This window comes from Lepidothrix coronata, unplaced genomic scaffold, assembly GCF_001604755.1.
Source record: "Lepidothrix coronata isolate B3197 unplaced genomic scaffold, Lepidothrix_coronata-1.0 Scaffold145, whole genome shotgun sequence".
In the NCBI taxonomy this organism is placed as follows: domain Eukaryota; kingdom Metazoa; phylum Chordata; class Aves; order Passeriformes; family Pipridae; genus Lepidothrix; species Lepidothrix coronata.
This window is the reverse complement of record NW_016690325.1, coordinates 171,585-188,242: the sequence shown is the minus strand read 5'-3', so window position 1 is coordinate 188,242 and position 16,658 is coordinate 171,585. Positions and strand designations below refer to the sequence as shown.

At 38.4% G+C, this 16,658-nt stretch overlaps 1 protein-coding gene across 2 annotated transcripts in view; it reads right to left on the bottom strand.

Moving 5' to 3' along the window:
* Positions 1 to 16,658, bottom strand: part of KIAA0232 (KIAA0232 ortholog) — a 67,446-nt gene that overhangs the window by 14,692 nt on the left and 36,096 nt on the right. The window contains exons 1-4 of one of the 2 annotated variants that reach the window (XM_017828019.1): positions 9,085 to 9,158; positions 6,984 to 7,050; positions 5,554 to 5,635; positions 979 to 4,276 (exon numbers count right to left, since the gene is read on the bottom strand). In XM_017828019.1, coding sequence (XP_017683508.1) covers positions 979 to 4,276; positions 5,554 to 5,635; positions 6,984 to 7,050; positions 9,085 to 9,087 — 3,450 coding nt within the window. In that variant the 5' untranslated portion in view covers positions 9,088 to 9,158. Of the gene's footprint in view, positions 1 to 978; positions 4,277 to 5,553; positions 5,636 to 6,983; positions 7,051 to 9,084; positions 9,159 to 16,658 lie in introns of those variants that run through there. The other variant, XM_017828018.1, reaches the window with a different exon arrangement.

The window sequence follows — 16,658 nt, the reverse complement described above, 5'->3', positions numbered from 1 at the left end:
ATGTAAGATGCAACTTACACTTGTCCAGACAGTATCTCTGGGCTGGCCACACAAGTAATTATTTTAATAGTTAAATATTTCTTCTCAAGAGCACAGGGAGCTCACAGAAAGAAAAACCTGGGATATTTTTGGCTGGAAAGAATTTTTGCTCTTGATTATTACTTAAGTTATGCTATGATTACCTAAAAGAAAACTCTGAGCTTAACCCATAGTTATACCGAGGCTTTCTTACAGTACTGTAGCAGTGATGGATATTTTGAATTCATGTTTTATTTCTTTTTGTGTCTATGCTGACAAGAGGATGTTGAAATTTCCAGAGAATATATCCTTTCTACAAGTCTTTCTTTGCTCAAGTTTACAACTCCAAATTCTTCCATTTGGAAGTAACTATATTGAAAAGACTGGCTTCAGATCTTTCCCTTCAGAATTTTAAAATATGTTTGAATCAAAAGCAGCAACATTTCATGACTCAAACTTTATGCACATTTTAACACTTTATATGTAAATCAGATAACCTAAAGACCTAAGGTAAACAGATTTAAAAGTCACATGAGTGTACACATGCATATATTTCTAAAGGTATGCAAGATGACACCAAAATGCCTGAAGATGGCTAATTTTTCACAGAATCACTGAATGACTGAGGTTTAAGGGGCACTCTGGAGGTCATCATGTCCAACTCCCCCTGCTCAAGCTGGGCCATGTAGAGCAGGCTGCCCAGGACCTTGTCCAGACATCATTTGAGATCTCCCAAGGATGGAGACTCTACAACCTTCCTGGGCAACCTGTGCCAGCACTCGGTCACCCTTACAATAAGAAAGTTTATTCTTATGTTCAGATGGAACCTCCAGTGCTTCTACAATGCTATATTTTCTAGAGATCTATACAATCACAAACATTTAAATTGAACTGTCACATGAGAAACTGCTGGTTACCAGCTGCCAGCTGCAAATTCTGTAATTTTATATATCCACATACCTCTTCATGCTCTCCTGAAGAAACAGGATTATCCTCATACGTGGGGAAATGACACCCTGCTTTACAACTGCAAAACCTGCCAGTCTCCTCACGTGGCTCCACTATTCTGCAGTTTACTTTAGAGCTCTCCACCGCTCTCCCTTCTAGAGATTCTTTCATACTGCATTCTAAACAGGGATCTTGGTTTCCTACTGGCAACATCCCGGACGACTCTTCTTGGGAATCCAATGATGTTTGTGCACTCTTCTCCATTCCAGACTTTTTTAATCTGGGAAGGAATTTTCCAGATTCGAGCTCTGATTTTCCATAATAGTGCCCTTCTTTTTCTGCATCTTCTTCCAGAGGTTTGAGATCTGCTTGCGGATCCTCAAATACATCTACTTGAGGAGGGACAGCAATACCTCCCTCATCTTTTTCTGACTCAAATTCTGACTCGCTTCCACCCCCTGGAGAAAGTTCAGATGCAGAAATTGGGCGAAAGTGAGTCCTCGGAGAAATCCGTATAGCCCTGTATTGAGTTCGATCAACACCACATATCCTGGGGTGTAAAACCTCACTGTCTGAATCAGAGCACAGAATTGACTTAGGTTTAAAACTAGGGCTGAAAGATGCAATTCCTTCTGGCTCAAACGAACACTCTACATGAAGAACTTGTGAAAATGGATTGTTCAGGTCAAAGGAAGAGAATGAGTATTCAAGCCCCGGTTCTTCGACTTGAAAGTTACCACAAGTTCCCAGTAAGTCTTCATGGAAGATAAAAGAAAAACCCTTATTTAATCCGTTATCTCCACTCTTTGATTGCTCATTCTGTTCAAATGATACAAACGGCCTCCACAATTGCCTATGGCCAGGGGCAAAGCTATTACCTGGAGTCATGAAAACATCTGTACCAGCAATTGTCACCACATCGGAGGCTGCACATTGCAATAAGCTCCCCTTTGAGTGACTAGGTGGCACCACTGCCCATTCTCCATCACTGTTAAAAGTTTTGAGCTCCCCATACACGCCACCAAGTATAAATGAGTTTTCTTTATCCTGGTTAACATCCCAAGGTTTTGATGGTGTGGTATAGTCACCACCATCTACTTTTGATAAATCATTTGAGACAAAGGCTCTCTTCTCTACATTCTCCTTTTGACCTTCCCAAAGGTGATACTCTGATCTCTGCACTGCTTTATTGGGTTCCTGGAGGGTTTCAACTTTTGCTTCTGTATCCAAACAGCAGCAATAGTTATTTACATCAGTTGAAAACAATTCATCTTCTATTCCTTCTATTTCTACCATTGCTGCAGAATTTCTGTCTGTCATATTTGTCCAAATATCTTTAATAACCCCTGAGCTGTAGCCATCTCCATGTGGACTGCCTTCACTACACCCTTGTGTAGTTTCATAGTCTTTACTTTCTGCTTTTTGTTCTAGCTGAATACCACAGACAGATTCTAGCTTAGATTTCTTTTTGAAAATCAAAGTGGGCATTTCTCCTAAAGTTCTAGCTTGTTGCTGGCAGGTTTCTTCTGGCAAAAAATCTAGAATTTCTTCATCTACATAATTCGAAGATACTCTAGGAACTACATAATTCATATCTTCAGCATTAAATTGCGTGGATTCTTCATATGGAATATTTAAAGTCTCATTGTCTGAACGTGTTTCTTCCGAGTGTGACCATGGACTACAGGTTCTTGTTGAAAGATTGGAACAGTGTTCATTTTCATCAAAGGCACTATTTTTGGTCCATATTAGCAATCTAGACTGTGTTTTCCCAAGAATATTAGCAGTGCTACTAGAATCTGCATTTTCATTTCCCAAGTTGAGTGTTTCAAAAGAAAATGGTAAAACAGAGTTACTGCATTGCACTTCAAACACTGAAAAACAAGAGTTTATACCAGACCCTTCATTAATATCTGAAAAGAGCTCTTGATTGCCAGCAAGCATGTGTGAATTAAGCATTGTGCTGTCTAGGATGGGGGAGAATCTGATCGGAGAATCTCCTCCAAAACTTTCCCCATCTGCATCACCAGAACTAGAAGATGAACAGCACTCCCAAAATTGAGCTAAATTACTAAGGTCTTGCAAGAACCACCCTTCAGCACCAACAGAGCTGGTCGAATCAGTCCATATTGCACTTTCCCCTTGCAACTCCATTCCATCTAACACTATGCAACATTCTGCCTCAAAATCAGTTTTTTCTTTACTCTTCTGTCGAATCATATTTAAAATCCGACTCTCCCCTTGCATCGTATCTGAGGCACCAGGATCCAACATGGATTGATCAATATCCACTTCATAGAAGTGCGTTAGTTCTGACAGATGAACATCATCTAAATATTTGTCGTCCTCTGGTTGAGAACATATTGAGGTCCCAGCGAGGTCAATATCCTCATTTAGAACTGCAGGCATTTCTACAAAGTGACCATCGATGAAAGTACCTGCTGCGAGGTATGTTTTATGAATATTATTGTTGCTAATACAAAGACCATGCACTGATTCAGACAACTCTTCCACAGCCTCTGATGTTACACCACATATATCTTCTCTGTTGCGGTACGTAGTCTCCAGCTTGCTTTTTCTGCTGAGAGGAACGAAGTACTCCGTGATCGGCTCAGTATACCACAAGGGCTCTTCTTTATATTCCTTCTCATTTCTGCTGTCTAAATACAAATCTTTTCCATCGCTACCGCCAGCTTCTTTTCTTCCTATTTCTTTTAATGGCCTTTTACCTCTTTTGCACAGTTGTTTGATGGACCCGCTGCTGCTGCTGCTGCTGCTTCCGCTGTGGACTTTTCTGTCAGCCTTTTCACCAGCTTTCACTGACAGCCTGCTCTGCCCATTACGCCCCTTTTTGTTCCGAACCTCTCTTGTTTTGTGTCTTACTTTAATACATTTCATTGATGCCTTGTATTCACCTTGATTACCACTAGAACTTGAGCCAGCCTCACTGGATCCAGACGACCAGGAGCGGGGACGCATCTTTCCCTCAGACTTATGTCGGACTTGCTTTTTGTACAGACCAGGCTTCTCTTCAACAGTGTTGCTACTAAATTTGTTTTCTTTCTCGTTTTTACTTTTCTTCTGCTGGGTTCTTTCCTGTACAGTGGCCGATACTTTATTACTTCTGTCTTTAGTTACTTCACTTTCACTGTGGCAGTCCTTTGGAGAAGATGTATCCGTGCTAGTTGGTGGAACAGTGGATGAAGATGAGGAGCTAGAGTAAGAGCATACTTTGGATTTATTCCATACAGTCATAATTTCCTGCAGGCAAACTGGCTTTTCAGAAAGAGGAGGAAATGCTTCATAGTACCTAAAAGCAAAACAAAAGGGACATTTGGATCACAGAGCTTCAGATGGGCATTAAGATTAGAAAGTATTACTAAAAACACACCAAAACACCAACAACCTAAAAAATCTAGTTTGCTCTATATATGCACAAGCCACTCATTGCACTATCTGAATGATATCAAAGGGGAAATAAGACAAGCTTTAGAAGTGCTTAGAAATATACTGTCTACAAGTAAAACAATTCCCTTTTCAGACTAAATGTCACTGTATAGAGAAATTGTGGATGCTTACAACAGTGACGGCCTCTCCCTAGGTTTATTAGATAATGTAGCAATTCACTAGTCTTCTTAAACATGTTTGATTTAGATTATAAATGAAGAAGTCCTGAATTTCAGTTAGTTGAGTCCTGAATTCCAGTTTTTAAAACTCTCCTTTATGAAATGAGTCACTACCTGTTAAGTTCTACCTAGTTTGATCATCCAGTTATTAAGAAAAAGCTATTAAAAAAAAGATTAGTTCTTGAGTACTTTAAGATGCTTAACAGCTTTATGCAACAGGGACAAGATTAAAATATAGTTTTCTGCAATGTTTAAAGTAGTACATGTTTGACAGCAGAGAGATTTATACTGAATCACATATATTTTATGAAAACCTATTAAAAACTTCTATAAGTCAGTTACATGCACATTAGCACAATCAGTTCCCTGAAAAAGTATCATCCATTTAGTAACAATTCTACTAGACTGTTGCTACCAAAGGTTATTATTAAGAGATACAGAAGCAGTTGTATCTCCAAGAGAGGTCAATGATAGAATTCCTGGGTACTTCAGTAACACTGGACTCGGGTACTCGTAACTAGGAGATCACTTTGGTTATCAACAGTTTAAAGGCTGCAAAAAGGTTTGTTTGCCATTTCTGCAACAGAAGACAGAGAGTTCTGAATCCAGGAAACTGATTCTCTCCCTGGAAGTTCAACATGTCAATTAATGCTGTTTTAAAGGCTTTTAATTTGGCTGATTGACTTAGTCTTAAGGAAACTAAAACACAGTATGGTTTGAGTTCTGCATATAGTCAAACGAAAGTAGTCAGGACTATGGCAGAAATTAAACTAGCCCATGGTACCAAGTGCTTATATTTAAATATTTAAGATTAACAAAAGAAGATGGCAGGAAAAAATGTATTTCTTAATATCCACAGAAACAGATTCCCCACTAAGTTAATTTTACTGTGTTAAAATATGGGAGTAAAAGGAGAAAAAAGAAAAGTGTATCAGATAATAATAAGAAAAAAAATGCATACATTTCTACTTGATCCTTTGCTGTGGGAGATAAATCAGTCTCAGGAGTCAAAGAGCCTTCTAACTTTTTGTGAATCTTCTCCTCTGTTTTGGAAGAAAATTCCAAATGCTTAACAGAAAAATTCAAAAAGCCAGTGTATTTTATAACAGCATTTAACAAAAAGCATCAGGATGTATACCTGTAATAGTAGTAAAATTTCCATAAATCACTGTAAATAATATAAAGAAATTACAAGTTACCACCCAAGATTCAAGTTTTCCACAGCTGTTTTGTTAAGTCCTGCAAATTTGACCTAATACAACTGGCCAGAAGCTACATGCAACCTTATGGCTAGCAATGTCCCCCCAGGAGACTTCCTACTGAATTTTTAGTTGTTTCCCATCCAAATCCCTACCTCATTCCTGCATTGCCACAAGACACAAAAAATATTTTAAAAATTCAATTATCTGACTAAATATTTTTGTGTTGGTCACATTTAACTTCTCACATATTTCACTAAAAGGAAATATTCCTGCAGTAATTGCTGTACTTTGAGTGGATGTAAAGTCATAATTCCTGTGTGAGAAGTGATTCTCAGAATTTCTAGTTCTTTATATTAAAACCTTTAAAATAATTAAAAAATGCTGTGAGACATAGTATTTTTTTTTCCAAGTAAATGCTCAACATCACCTTCGCTCAGGAAGAAACTGTCACATCACAGCACTATGAAATACTAAGAGCTGAGTTCAAATACAGAAAAAGGGAATGGAAACAGCTAAAATCATGCTTTAAGCAGGTAGATGTCTATCCCTTATTTACAGCTATTTATACTACGTGATAAGCATATTAATTTTACTCAAAGTGTCCAAGGCTGCTGCTATGTGTCTGAACAAACACGTGCAATGAACTTGCACTGGAGACACCACAACTTTACATCATGCTCTCTACCCTAAGCTTGACAACATAACGTCCCCATGACCATTCCCCTAAAGCCTGGGAATTTTAAGTACACCTCTCTGTGAGAGCTACTTGGATGCTTTTCACAAGAGTAGTTAGTACATAACTACTTTGAGGCAAATCTACTCTTTGCAAGTACCAATACACAAATGGAACAGAATCATACCCACTTCATTTTCGTTACTTTTGGTAGGGAGGGGGATGCTGAATTTGGAATATTTACTAAAAAAGCAGGCATAATGGATACAAACAGTTACAGCTTTTCATGAGGAAAACTCCATTTGTGACTGGCTATTTCTGAGGTAAATAAAGCACACCAGTACAGATTTGCTTAAACTATTTGAATGAAATTATTCAAATGTATTTTAAAATTACATGGCTTGTACTAAAAGCTACTGAAATAAAAGCCTAGTCCCCCACTCCCAAGTCTCAGAATGTTGCACAGTTGATAAATACAACACACGGCCTCAGAAGGTTAAATATTTTTTTCCTCACCTTGCTTACTCTGAAGGTCTTTCAGTTTGGAGCAAAGCTCCTCCACTAATGTTTCAATGCCAGAGCTCTGCACAACAAAACCACAGGGGAGAAAAAAAGAAAAAAGAAAATGCAACTTACTAAAAACAATATTCATTTTGTAGAAACATATCAACACAGTAAACATAACGTAGCAGACACGCATTTTTCTGTTTGCATGGTAACTACATATTAAAATCAACAGAATTTATTAGTATGTATAAAACCATTCCTATAAATATGTGAATTAGAGGTCAAAATGATTCCAGGAAACACGGAGATACATTCTCACAGAGGTTTCAAACTACAAGTCACATTGTTGCACTATTGGATATCCAAGGTTTGCGAACACTCTGCTGTCACCTTTACTGCACTGTGTCACTGAGGATTTAGCCAGGAGTCTCAGGATAAAAGTTCAAGCACCCACTAAACACTAAGATGCATTTCAAAAAGCTAAGCCTGATCCTTTAGGTTGCACAGTTTACACCTGTGGGAAAGGAACTGTTAAAAGGATACAGAAAAATCAGGCATGATTTTCTCCCTGGAGAATAGTAGGAAGAACAGTAGGAAGGAGAACAGTAGGAAGAACGCACGCCTCAGCAGCAGAGAGGGAGAGGAAATGCTTTCACAATATCTTCATGCAAAACTCATCCCACAGTTTTGCCAGTTTACAATACCCATGTATTTCAGCTCAGGAGAGCAGAAGGAAAAATAAGCACCTTCTTCATCTTCCCTATAAGCCTCTATTCTCCTCTGTTCCTCTACATAAATACTGAAATACTGAAAATAAGCACACACACAAAACAGTCCAATATATTTATTACCTATCTGGGAAAACCCCATGCTATTCCAATGGAATAAAAGTTGAATTCCAGATAGTGAAATACTAAACACCAACCTCCAGCCTGAAATGGCCATCCCTATTGGAAGGAAAACTAGGTAAGATGGGTACTGTGTCGATGCCTAAGGCATCAGTATAGATATTCATGTTCTCATGAATTCCATGCTTGGGAATCATGCTTGGAGATTGCACTTCCCACTCTCTGTAACTGCAAACAGAGCTGGAATCACACCTAAACACAACAATCCAAAACTGTGAGGAGGATACAAGAGATCCCCTGCACATCACCGAACAGCCAGGAGTGGTAATGAGGGAGAACCACGCAGCTTCTTGTATCCTATGTACAGTTTCCTCAATATCAACTCCATCATCACTGGAATTCCAGTTCCAATCATACTTGGAGAAACTTATACAAACTCCCTAGAAAATCATCTCACCTTCTGAATTTAACATGATCTTCTGTGCATATAATTATGGAACATGTATTCTCTCCAAAAGCAACACCGATTAAATATCGCCTTCCAGAAATACATTAAAAAAAAAAGTTTGATTTGCTGTGTTACCATGGTGGTAAAAAGATTTCATTTTTCCAAGATCTAAGAGTTTCTCCTCTCTCATAATTACTGGGCAAAAATTGATGAGAAATACGAATATATGTTGCTAAAGCACAAGAAAATATCATGGAAAAGAGAATGCTAATTCATACAGTGAAACTAGCTTGTTTAATTCACTGTCAGAAACACACACTCGAAAAATTATATACTGAAGCAATGACTTATATGCTAACTTCTGAACTTTAATTATTTGCAGCCAAGTGAGAAAGAAAGCAATTTGCTATTCCTAACTGCATTGCTGCACTGAAGTGCTAAATATAAACCTTTATGCCACATACTTAACTGAGGATGACTTAGCAATATCAAACTTTAGAAGGCATCTTCTACATCAGGAAATTTACCAACACAAATTAAATTATTTAGAAAGAATCAAGCAGGACAGTAATATGGATGAAGCTATGTGGTTGTAATAATTTGTCACTTTATGCCTATATCACTCCTGACTTCCCCCTCCTCCCCCCAAAAGGTCAGCAGAGGAGGAGCTGGCCTTGGTTTTCCTCAGCTCCCCGAACTGTCTAATCGAACAGACACCTGTAGCAAACACTCCAAAAAATACAGATTTACTTTCTTAGCTTAATTATAACATCAAGTAAAAAAAAATGCCCCAAACCAGCAACAATATGCTCACCATTACACCGAAGGAGTGAAAACTTTTGGAAACAAATGCTTCATTTCCCCCTGTACCATGAAACTAATACTCGAGTCAGCTGATGCCGCTCGCTGTCCTGCACTGCGCTGAAGGAGACAGCGCTCCCTTTGAAAGAGGGGGGGTGGGAACCCACTGTGCAGAACACCAAGAGTCTGGAGACCCCTTGCTCAGCTCCTTACTGCAGTATATAAAAACAAGCTGGCCACTTAATGCAACAAATGCCATGGCAATTATTTCCTATATGACAATGGTGTTCTCCGAAAATGAATTTGCTTGATGTACTTTTTTATTGTTTAAGTTAAGGCATTGTAGGCTGTAACAACCCCACTGCCAGAAAGTAAGATGTTCCAGGCACCAGCTTGGTGCAATAGGACACAATTAGATAACAAAACTACGTGATCTGCTTGAAGTACTTTGCTTATGTTCAAATTTAAAGACAGTCCCCAAATAATACATTTTTCAACATGGAAGTCTTAGTGCCCAATTATGACTGCTTTTGTAATTCCATCACAAAAGGCTTAAACCTCACAATTGTCTGTCCCAGATTTCTATTAACCTGTTTCTCTCATTCGAACTACAAAGAGCAGCATGTAATTTTTTAATTCATGTTTTTTATTTTGCTTAACAATATTTCCTGCACACCAAACACATTTTAGTCTGTTCTACCGTTTTCAACATATTTCTTTTTCCTTCCCCTGATTTAATGTACATCGAGTTCTACCAAAAGTTGTTCTTTTTGGCTTTTCATCAGCTGGCTGAAGGGAGGATTACATAAAGGATAGGTGTTATGTTACTGGGATAGGAGTGACTGTGCTAACAGATAAATTAAGCTTCTGAACTCACCCACCATGAACAAGAACAGTCAATCTGACTGCTGGAGTTACAGGACTCCAATAGCCAGTGTCTTCCTCACTGACCAACATGACTCTACTGAGAGCTAAATTAATGCAGTTCTACATAATGAAAAATGAAACCAATTAAAGAAAAAACCAGAAAAGTTCACACAAGTTTTTATATATATTTGTAAATATGTTTGTTGGTTTTGAGGTTTTTTGGGTTAGGATTTTTTTTTTTTTAACACAAGAGTGCACACACACACACATATAATGTCAAATATTAAATCAAAGACCTTTTGAATACGCTCTAGTTTGGAAATAGAGCAGTCAGAGATGACAAGTGGTAACTCATTAGTCTAAAGCAATCCAACTGCTTCTGTAAGTACATTCACACCTCTGTAAAGCTGCAAAAAATGTTCCCAGAAGATACTGAATCTATAAGTGCAGCTACTTCTGAAATATTTTTACGAATTTAAAACATTCAGTCAAATTGTGAACCTTGGAAAAACCCAATATTATGTACACCAAATTCAAATCCACTAAAAACTGTTGCCGATGTTAACAGTGGGCACTGGCTTCTGCGTTCTGAGAGTTTGGAGTAAGAAGCTGTCAAATATTAGATCCTCTCAGATTCTTGACACGTCAATTCATGCTGATATTCGTCTCTGCTAGCAGGTTAGTTCTGAATGTTGCAAACAAGCAGAGCCCAGCCACCGACAGGAAATTTAACAGGCTTTTCCTGAATTTGATCACAAATAGCACCGCTATCATTTCACATAGTTACAGTAAGGAACTGAGGAGAGCATTGCTCAGCAAATTTTCCATTTGCACTGAGCTTTCATCTCTTCCCATCATCCAGTAATGATGTCTAGTTACAGGTCTCATACTTCTGTGCAAAAAATGCCACGAAAATGTATACTGTGTCCTGCAGATTTGCATACATGCAATAGCCAAAAATTCTAGACAGAGAAAAGGGAAACAAAATTCTGATAGCCTCTACTTAGAATGAGATTTCCACATCTGACGTACTGTAAATATATACAAAAAGACTGAAAAATTCCATCAGATTGTACAACTCAAAGGGCTTTGGTTTGGGGGGTTTTGTTTGAGTTTGGGTTTTTGTGGGGCTTGGTTTTTCACTTCCAGCCTAAGTTAATAGCTTCCTCCAGAAGCTTTGAACTGTGCAATGTAAATATTTACTAAATATGTCTTGTCACCTCAGGCCCCAAAGGTCCTTGCTCTCTTTAAGCTTTTTGAAAAAAGCATTACACTTCATCTCTCTTGAACAATTAAGGTAATCACTCATTTGCTTTTAGGGTTTTGAGAGCTTTCTAGTATACACTTTCAAAACAAATCCTCATTTCCCTTTCCCAAACATACAGAATTATTTAGGTTGGAAAGGACCTCCTGAGATCCAAACCTCTGCTGAAACAGGGTAAGCTAAAGCAGAATACTGATGCTCCTTTCACAGAATACAAGTTCAAACAGTCTAGAAATTAAAGGAAATCAATATATTAATAGTTTCAAATAATTCACTTAACAGGCCACAGGACTCTTCAGAGGAGATGTTTCTCTGACTGTACCAGGACAGTTTTCTTGGCATGTGGCCTGTCACCAAGTGCAGGATTACATAGCTGTTCTACATGGATCAGCTGTTAAGCCACGTGAACTGAATAAGGCACAAAATGTGATTCATTGCAGCCACACATCTATTTCTATATTTTGTGGGATGATGAAAGCTAGATAAAAGTCTAGGTTTTCATTTTTTAACATTCTGACACAGTATAATTCCTTTGATTACAAGTATTCTCACAGGAGGTGCTCAAGAAAGACTAAAAAAGGACTAAAAAAAAATATCAGCCCAAGATCACCACTATGTGAATAAATGAATGAATAAATAAATCCACCAAAAGAGCAGCCTGCCTGGGGTGTTAGATCCAGGTGGAGTTCAAAGGAATAAAATAGGGTTCCAGTTTGCATGCTGGAATTTTCCTCCATCATCATAAGGGGGGTGACACAAGGAAACATTTAAGAGTGTATACTTACATGTACAACCTTTTTGATCCTTTAATAGAAAGAACACAATTAAATATTTATTTTTTTCACTTGAATACATGATGATTTACGACAAAGATATTAAACCAGTCAGAAAAACAAATTCTACTTATTAACTTCTGTTTCAAGGCTCATGAATACTTGATGGAAGTAATCTTCAATAAATGTGTGACTTTAGAATATCAATTTCCAAGCAAACTGACTTAGTATCACAAAAATCAAAGCCCTCCAACAAGGAAATAAAAATACTTGCTTACAACTCTCTTAGTCCTGTCTTTTGTATTAAAACAGCATTAGGAAAGGTAAATTACATATCTGGCACATAACTAGAATCAGACTCAGATTTTCAGAGCTGTAATTCATCACTTCATACAACACCTTCTAAGAGAGAGAGATAATAAATAGCACGTTATTTACTAATTCTAGATAAAAGAGATCAACTGTCAGCTCAAATTAACTTCAAATGAACACGCTATCCCTAAATGTAGGTTACTAGAGCAGCTTATCTGACTTCTGTTATTTAAAACTTAATTCTGGTAGCTCCCTCCCATAGCAGGCTACATTGAAATAAAAGTTATCCCTTCAAGAAATGATAATTCCTCACTAGAAACTATTCTTCTCGATTATTATTAATCGCTTATAAACAAACATGCTGACTTCAAAGCCAAAAAGGACGTACTATCCTTGTAAGTAGTGTTACTGTGAGATTTCACTTAATCACAGCACTTCGACTTGCAGATGCTGAAATGTTCTTATCGGTATTATCAATGCAACAGGAGTAACTTTTAAAGTGTGCTCCCCTCAGTTATGCAAGAGCTCTTTTCTGCACCAAGTGAAATGCAGAAAGGACACTTGAACTTTCCTCAGCAGGTACTCTGCCACATTCATCATTCAAGTTTGGTTGTGTGTATGATAAGAATTCAGAATGGACCTCAATTCAAATTTTTGGTGAAAATGATTGTTCTAAATTAAGGAAAATTATAATCTAATGACACTGCTCTGTGATGGAACACAAGGCATTATTCAGGAGAGCTCCATAACACACTCCTCTGGCATTTTCATGGCCACACCTGTGTGCCTGAAGGACTGTGCTGCCTCCTTCCTCCATGAGGTGCAGTTGCCAACTTTCTGTCCCAGACTTACCAGAGAAGCTTCTGTGAGGGGAGAACTGCCTTGCCCTGGTTTGCTCCCATTATCACTGCGAGTACATACAAGGTGAAATAACTTTCAATCATATTGAACACATACTTTCAGCCTCCAAGACAGTCATCTATACTACGGGAAATACTTAAGTAATATTTTGAAGCAGCTTTTGTGTAGACAAAGCTTTAACAAAGAACTCCTCCAGTTCTATAGATACCTTTTCTATATCAAGAAAACACATACAAAAATTGGAATAATTAAAACTTTTGTCAACTTCCATTAAAGTTACTATTACAGTTGGCAGAGCAGCTTCAGTAACATGACAAATCATATGTGGTACTAGGAATATCTGTTAAAATGCCAAAGCCATAAGGAAAAAGGAATTGATTTATTGTAATTAATTTATTCTGTGATGGTTACCTTGGCAAGACAAATTCACTTCAATTTCCTATATGGTATCTGAAGTTATTTTTAAAATCCCTTTCTAGAAACAGCTAGTACATCCCTTTCCAGAAGCCCAACTGGATACAACCCAAAAGGAATATGATATTTACTAGTTTTGTGAAGTGTTTTGGCATTTCCTGGAAAAGGACTGAACAATCATCCTCAGACACATACAAATGCTTACTACTGAGCTAGTCAGGATAGGTGCTTCAAAGAAGCATTATGGTTGTTTTGGAACCTCAACTTCATTTTTTTGCTTTACTAAATTCAAACTTCTCAACATGCACCTCACCTTTCTGATTTGTTAAGATGGCTTTTACACAACTTGCTTTGTTCTTGTCTGTCCTGTATCTTTACATTAACACTCTTGTTCACGTCACTTCTAGTTATAAAAAGATGTGTAAATTCAATCACCTCAGAAACCATTTAATGTTTACTATCCTATTTCCTGGTACCCCAGTGTAGTGGCCCTGTGTATTACCTAATTAATAGTGGCTTACCTCAGAGAAGCAGGGAACAACAGTGATTAAAATTAATTCTAAATCACCTAGTTAATGTGGCATCCTACATAAAAAGAAAAGAAACAGAGTCCCTGTGCTACAGACTCCATAAGTCCTTTTTCCGCAGTTCTTGCACATCACTATTGCAAAGTGCAAGGCAGATTATGCAACGGTGCCTTGGTCTACCTGGCACACAGATACCATAATCTTTGGAGACCACAACAGTTAGCCAGAGTAACCCAATAAAAAACACACTCGGATGTGGAATCATAATCAATTGATTCATTAGGAGATTATTTCTTCAAATAAGGTGTTACGACCCACCCCAGAAAAAGGGAGGGGGGTAACCCAGGTTTTTATCAATAATTCCCTTGGGGTGGATTAGAGTGAAGCGACACTGAATAATCGGTGTCTGAAAACAAATACGGGCAAGGTTTATTTTAACAATTCTGTATCAACAGGCATGCTAGCAGTTTGGGTGCTGTCATATAACAATATGACATAGAGATAACCTTTGGGGGGGGGAAGAAAATGCATAGGGGAGAGAAAGGCAGGATAAGAGCAAAGGAGAGTAAGGGAAAGAAAAGCTGAGAGTGGACAGATGTCTATAGTCACCGCCCACAGGGTCCAGCAATGAAACTTAGTAGTTGCAGCTTCCATGTCTGTCAGTTGAAGTGGTGGCCTTGATCTGCTGGGGGTGAAGGAGGGAAGCCCCCACACTCCAAGAAGTTATGAGTTATTATATCCATGGTCAGTGTCACGGGCCATGCCTCGAGCCTCCAACCTCTCCCTTGGCCCTGCGCAAGAGTTTCTGTGTCTGGCCTGGTTCCCACCCTTTTTCTGACTGGCAGAGGGGGGGATGGGCTCCTATGGGCCATCAGAGGTCCCACCCCTTCAGGGCCTGACACCTTCAATTGCCCATCAGAGGTACAGTGCAACAGTCAAAAGCCTGCAAGCTCCGCTCTTCACTGGAGGGAGGGACGGGCCCAACTGTCCCTCCGAAATGCAAGTCAAAAGCCTGCAAAAGTCTCCTAGAATGCATAAATCATTAACCATTTCAGTCTCTGACATAAGGTTTATGTGAAGAACTGTAGTAACTGCATGGATGCCCCATCCCTGGAAGTGTTCAAGGCCGGGCTGGATGGGGCTCTGAGCAATTTGGTCTACTGAAAGGTGACTCTACCCATGGCAGGGGGGTTGGAATGAGATCATCTTTAAGGTCCCCTCCAACCCAAACCATTCTAGGATTCTATGAAAGTTTTACAGTTCTGCACTTTGTGTAAGAAAGATGACAAATGCTAAGAAAATTTCAACGAAATCTTATTTTAGACACATCTCAAGTTTGTGCTGAAAGCAAGGCACATTTGAGAATAAGATTACCAGGCAAAATTTTTAAGAAAACTGTTCAGTAGAGTCACACTTGTTCCTCTATGCTCCCATATGAGTACATAGATACACAGGTATCAGAAGTTATATTCCCCCTTCATAACTCAAAGCAAGCCAATGCTCTATTGCTGTTAGCATGCCCACACCTAACGACATTTAAAAGAAATCACTGTTATGAAGTTTCGCCAATTATGTTTCCATGTTACCCCCAGGCAGTAATTTCTTAGAACAGTGGGATGGAAGGCACTGTGTGTTCTTGTCAAATATATCAGAGCAGTTCTTTTTCAAAGTTCATCGTTTTCATTAGATATTCGCTAATATATATCAACCAAGAGTAACTCTTACTTTGACACGTACATGGTTTCATGTGGCAGTTAGAAGATTTTGAATGCTTGGATAGTTCAGAAATGGACCACATTGCCTGACACCCATTCCAACATGTCCTGGGAGATCAGCAGCATTAGACACCGGGAATGTCTCACGATGTGCTGCAGAACAGCTTAGGTGAAGTGGCCACCTACACTCAAAGAAGCTCTGGTTTCATCTGCGCAGAAAGTAAGATCCACAGGAAGTTGTTTCCTTTGCTCATCCTTAAACTGTCCTCAAACATTTCAGCAAGGGACACGGCGGCTGCTTTAACTGAAACTGGCACTATCTTGGGGTGCAGCCTCACGTGTCACACTGGAAGTGTTCAGTGAATTAACTATATCCTTGAAGAACTGCAACAGCACAGCTGAAGACCTGCTCTGTCTATTGAGCAATGCAAATTTCAGCAGAAAACTAGTCAAGTAAGAGCTAATTAAGCTCTTGGATTTATGATCAATGGACAGGCACATAAATAATTTCAGTATTATTACTAGGAAATATACCTACTGAAAAGCCTTATTCATAGACTCAACAAGTAACCTCTAATTCCAATCTTGCTCACAGTATCCACCTTGCAAAAAATAATACAGGTGAATTTCTAAATTTTTTTCCTAAAGGTATGAGTTTCAAAGACACTGCTTTCTGCCTTGCTACTGACAAGTTTCATTATTCAAATCCAAAATAATTAAAACTTTCAGAATTAGGAGGCTTAAAAAAATCCCAACATTTCAAACATGAAACAAATGGAACTCAGTTTTAGGTGTACCAAACCGGAATTAAAAAAAACAACAGCAACAAAACGAAACAAAAAAGTTATTTATAA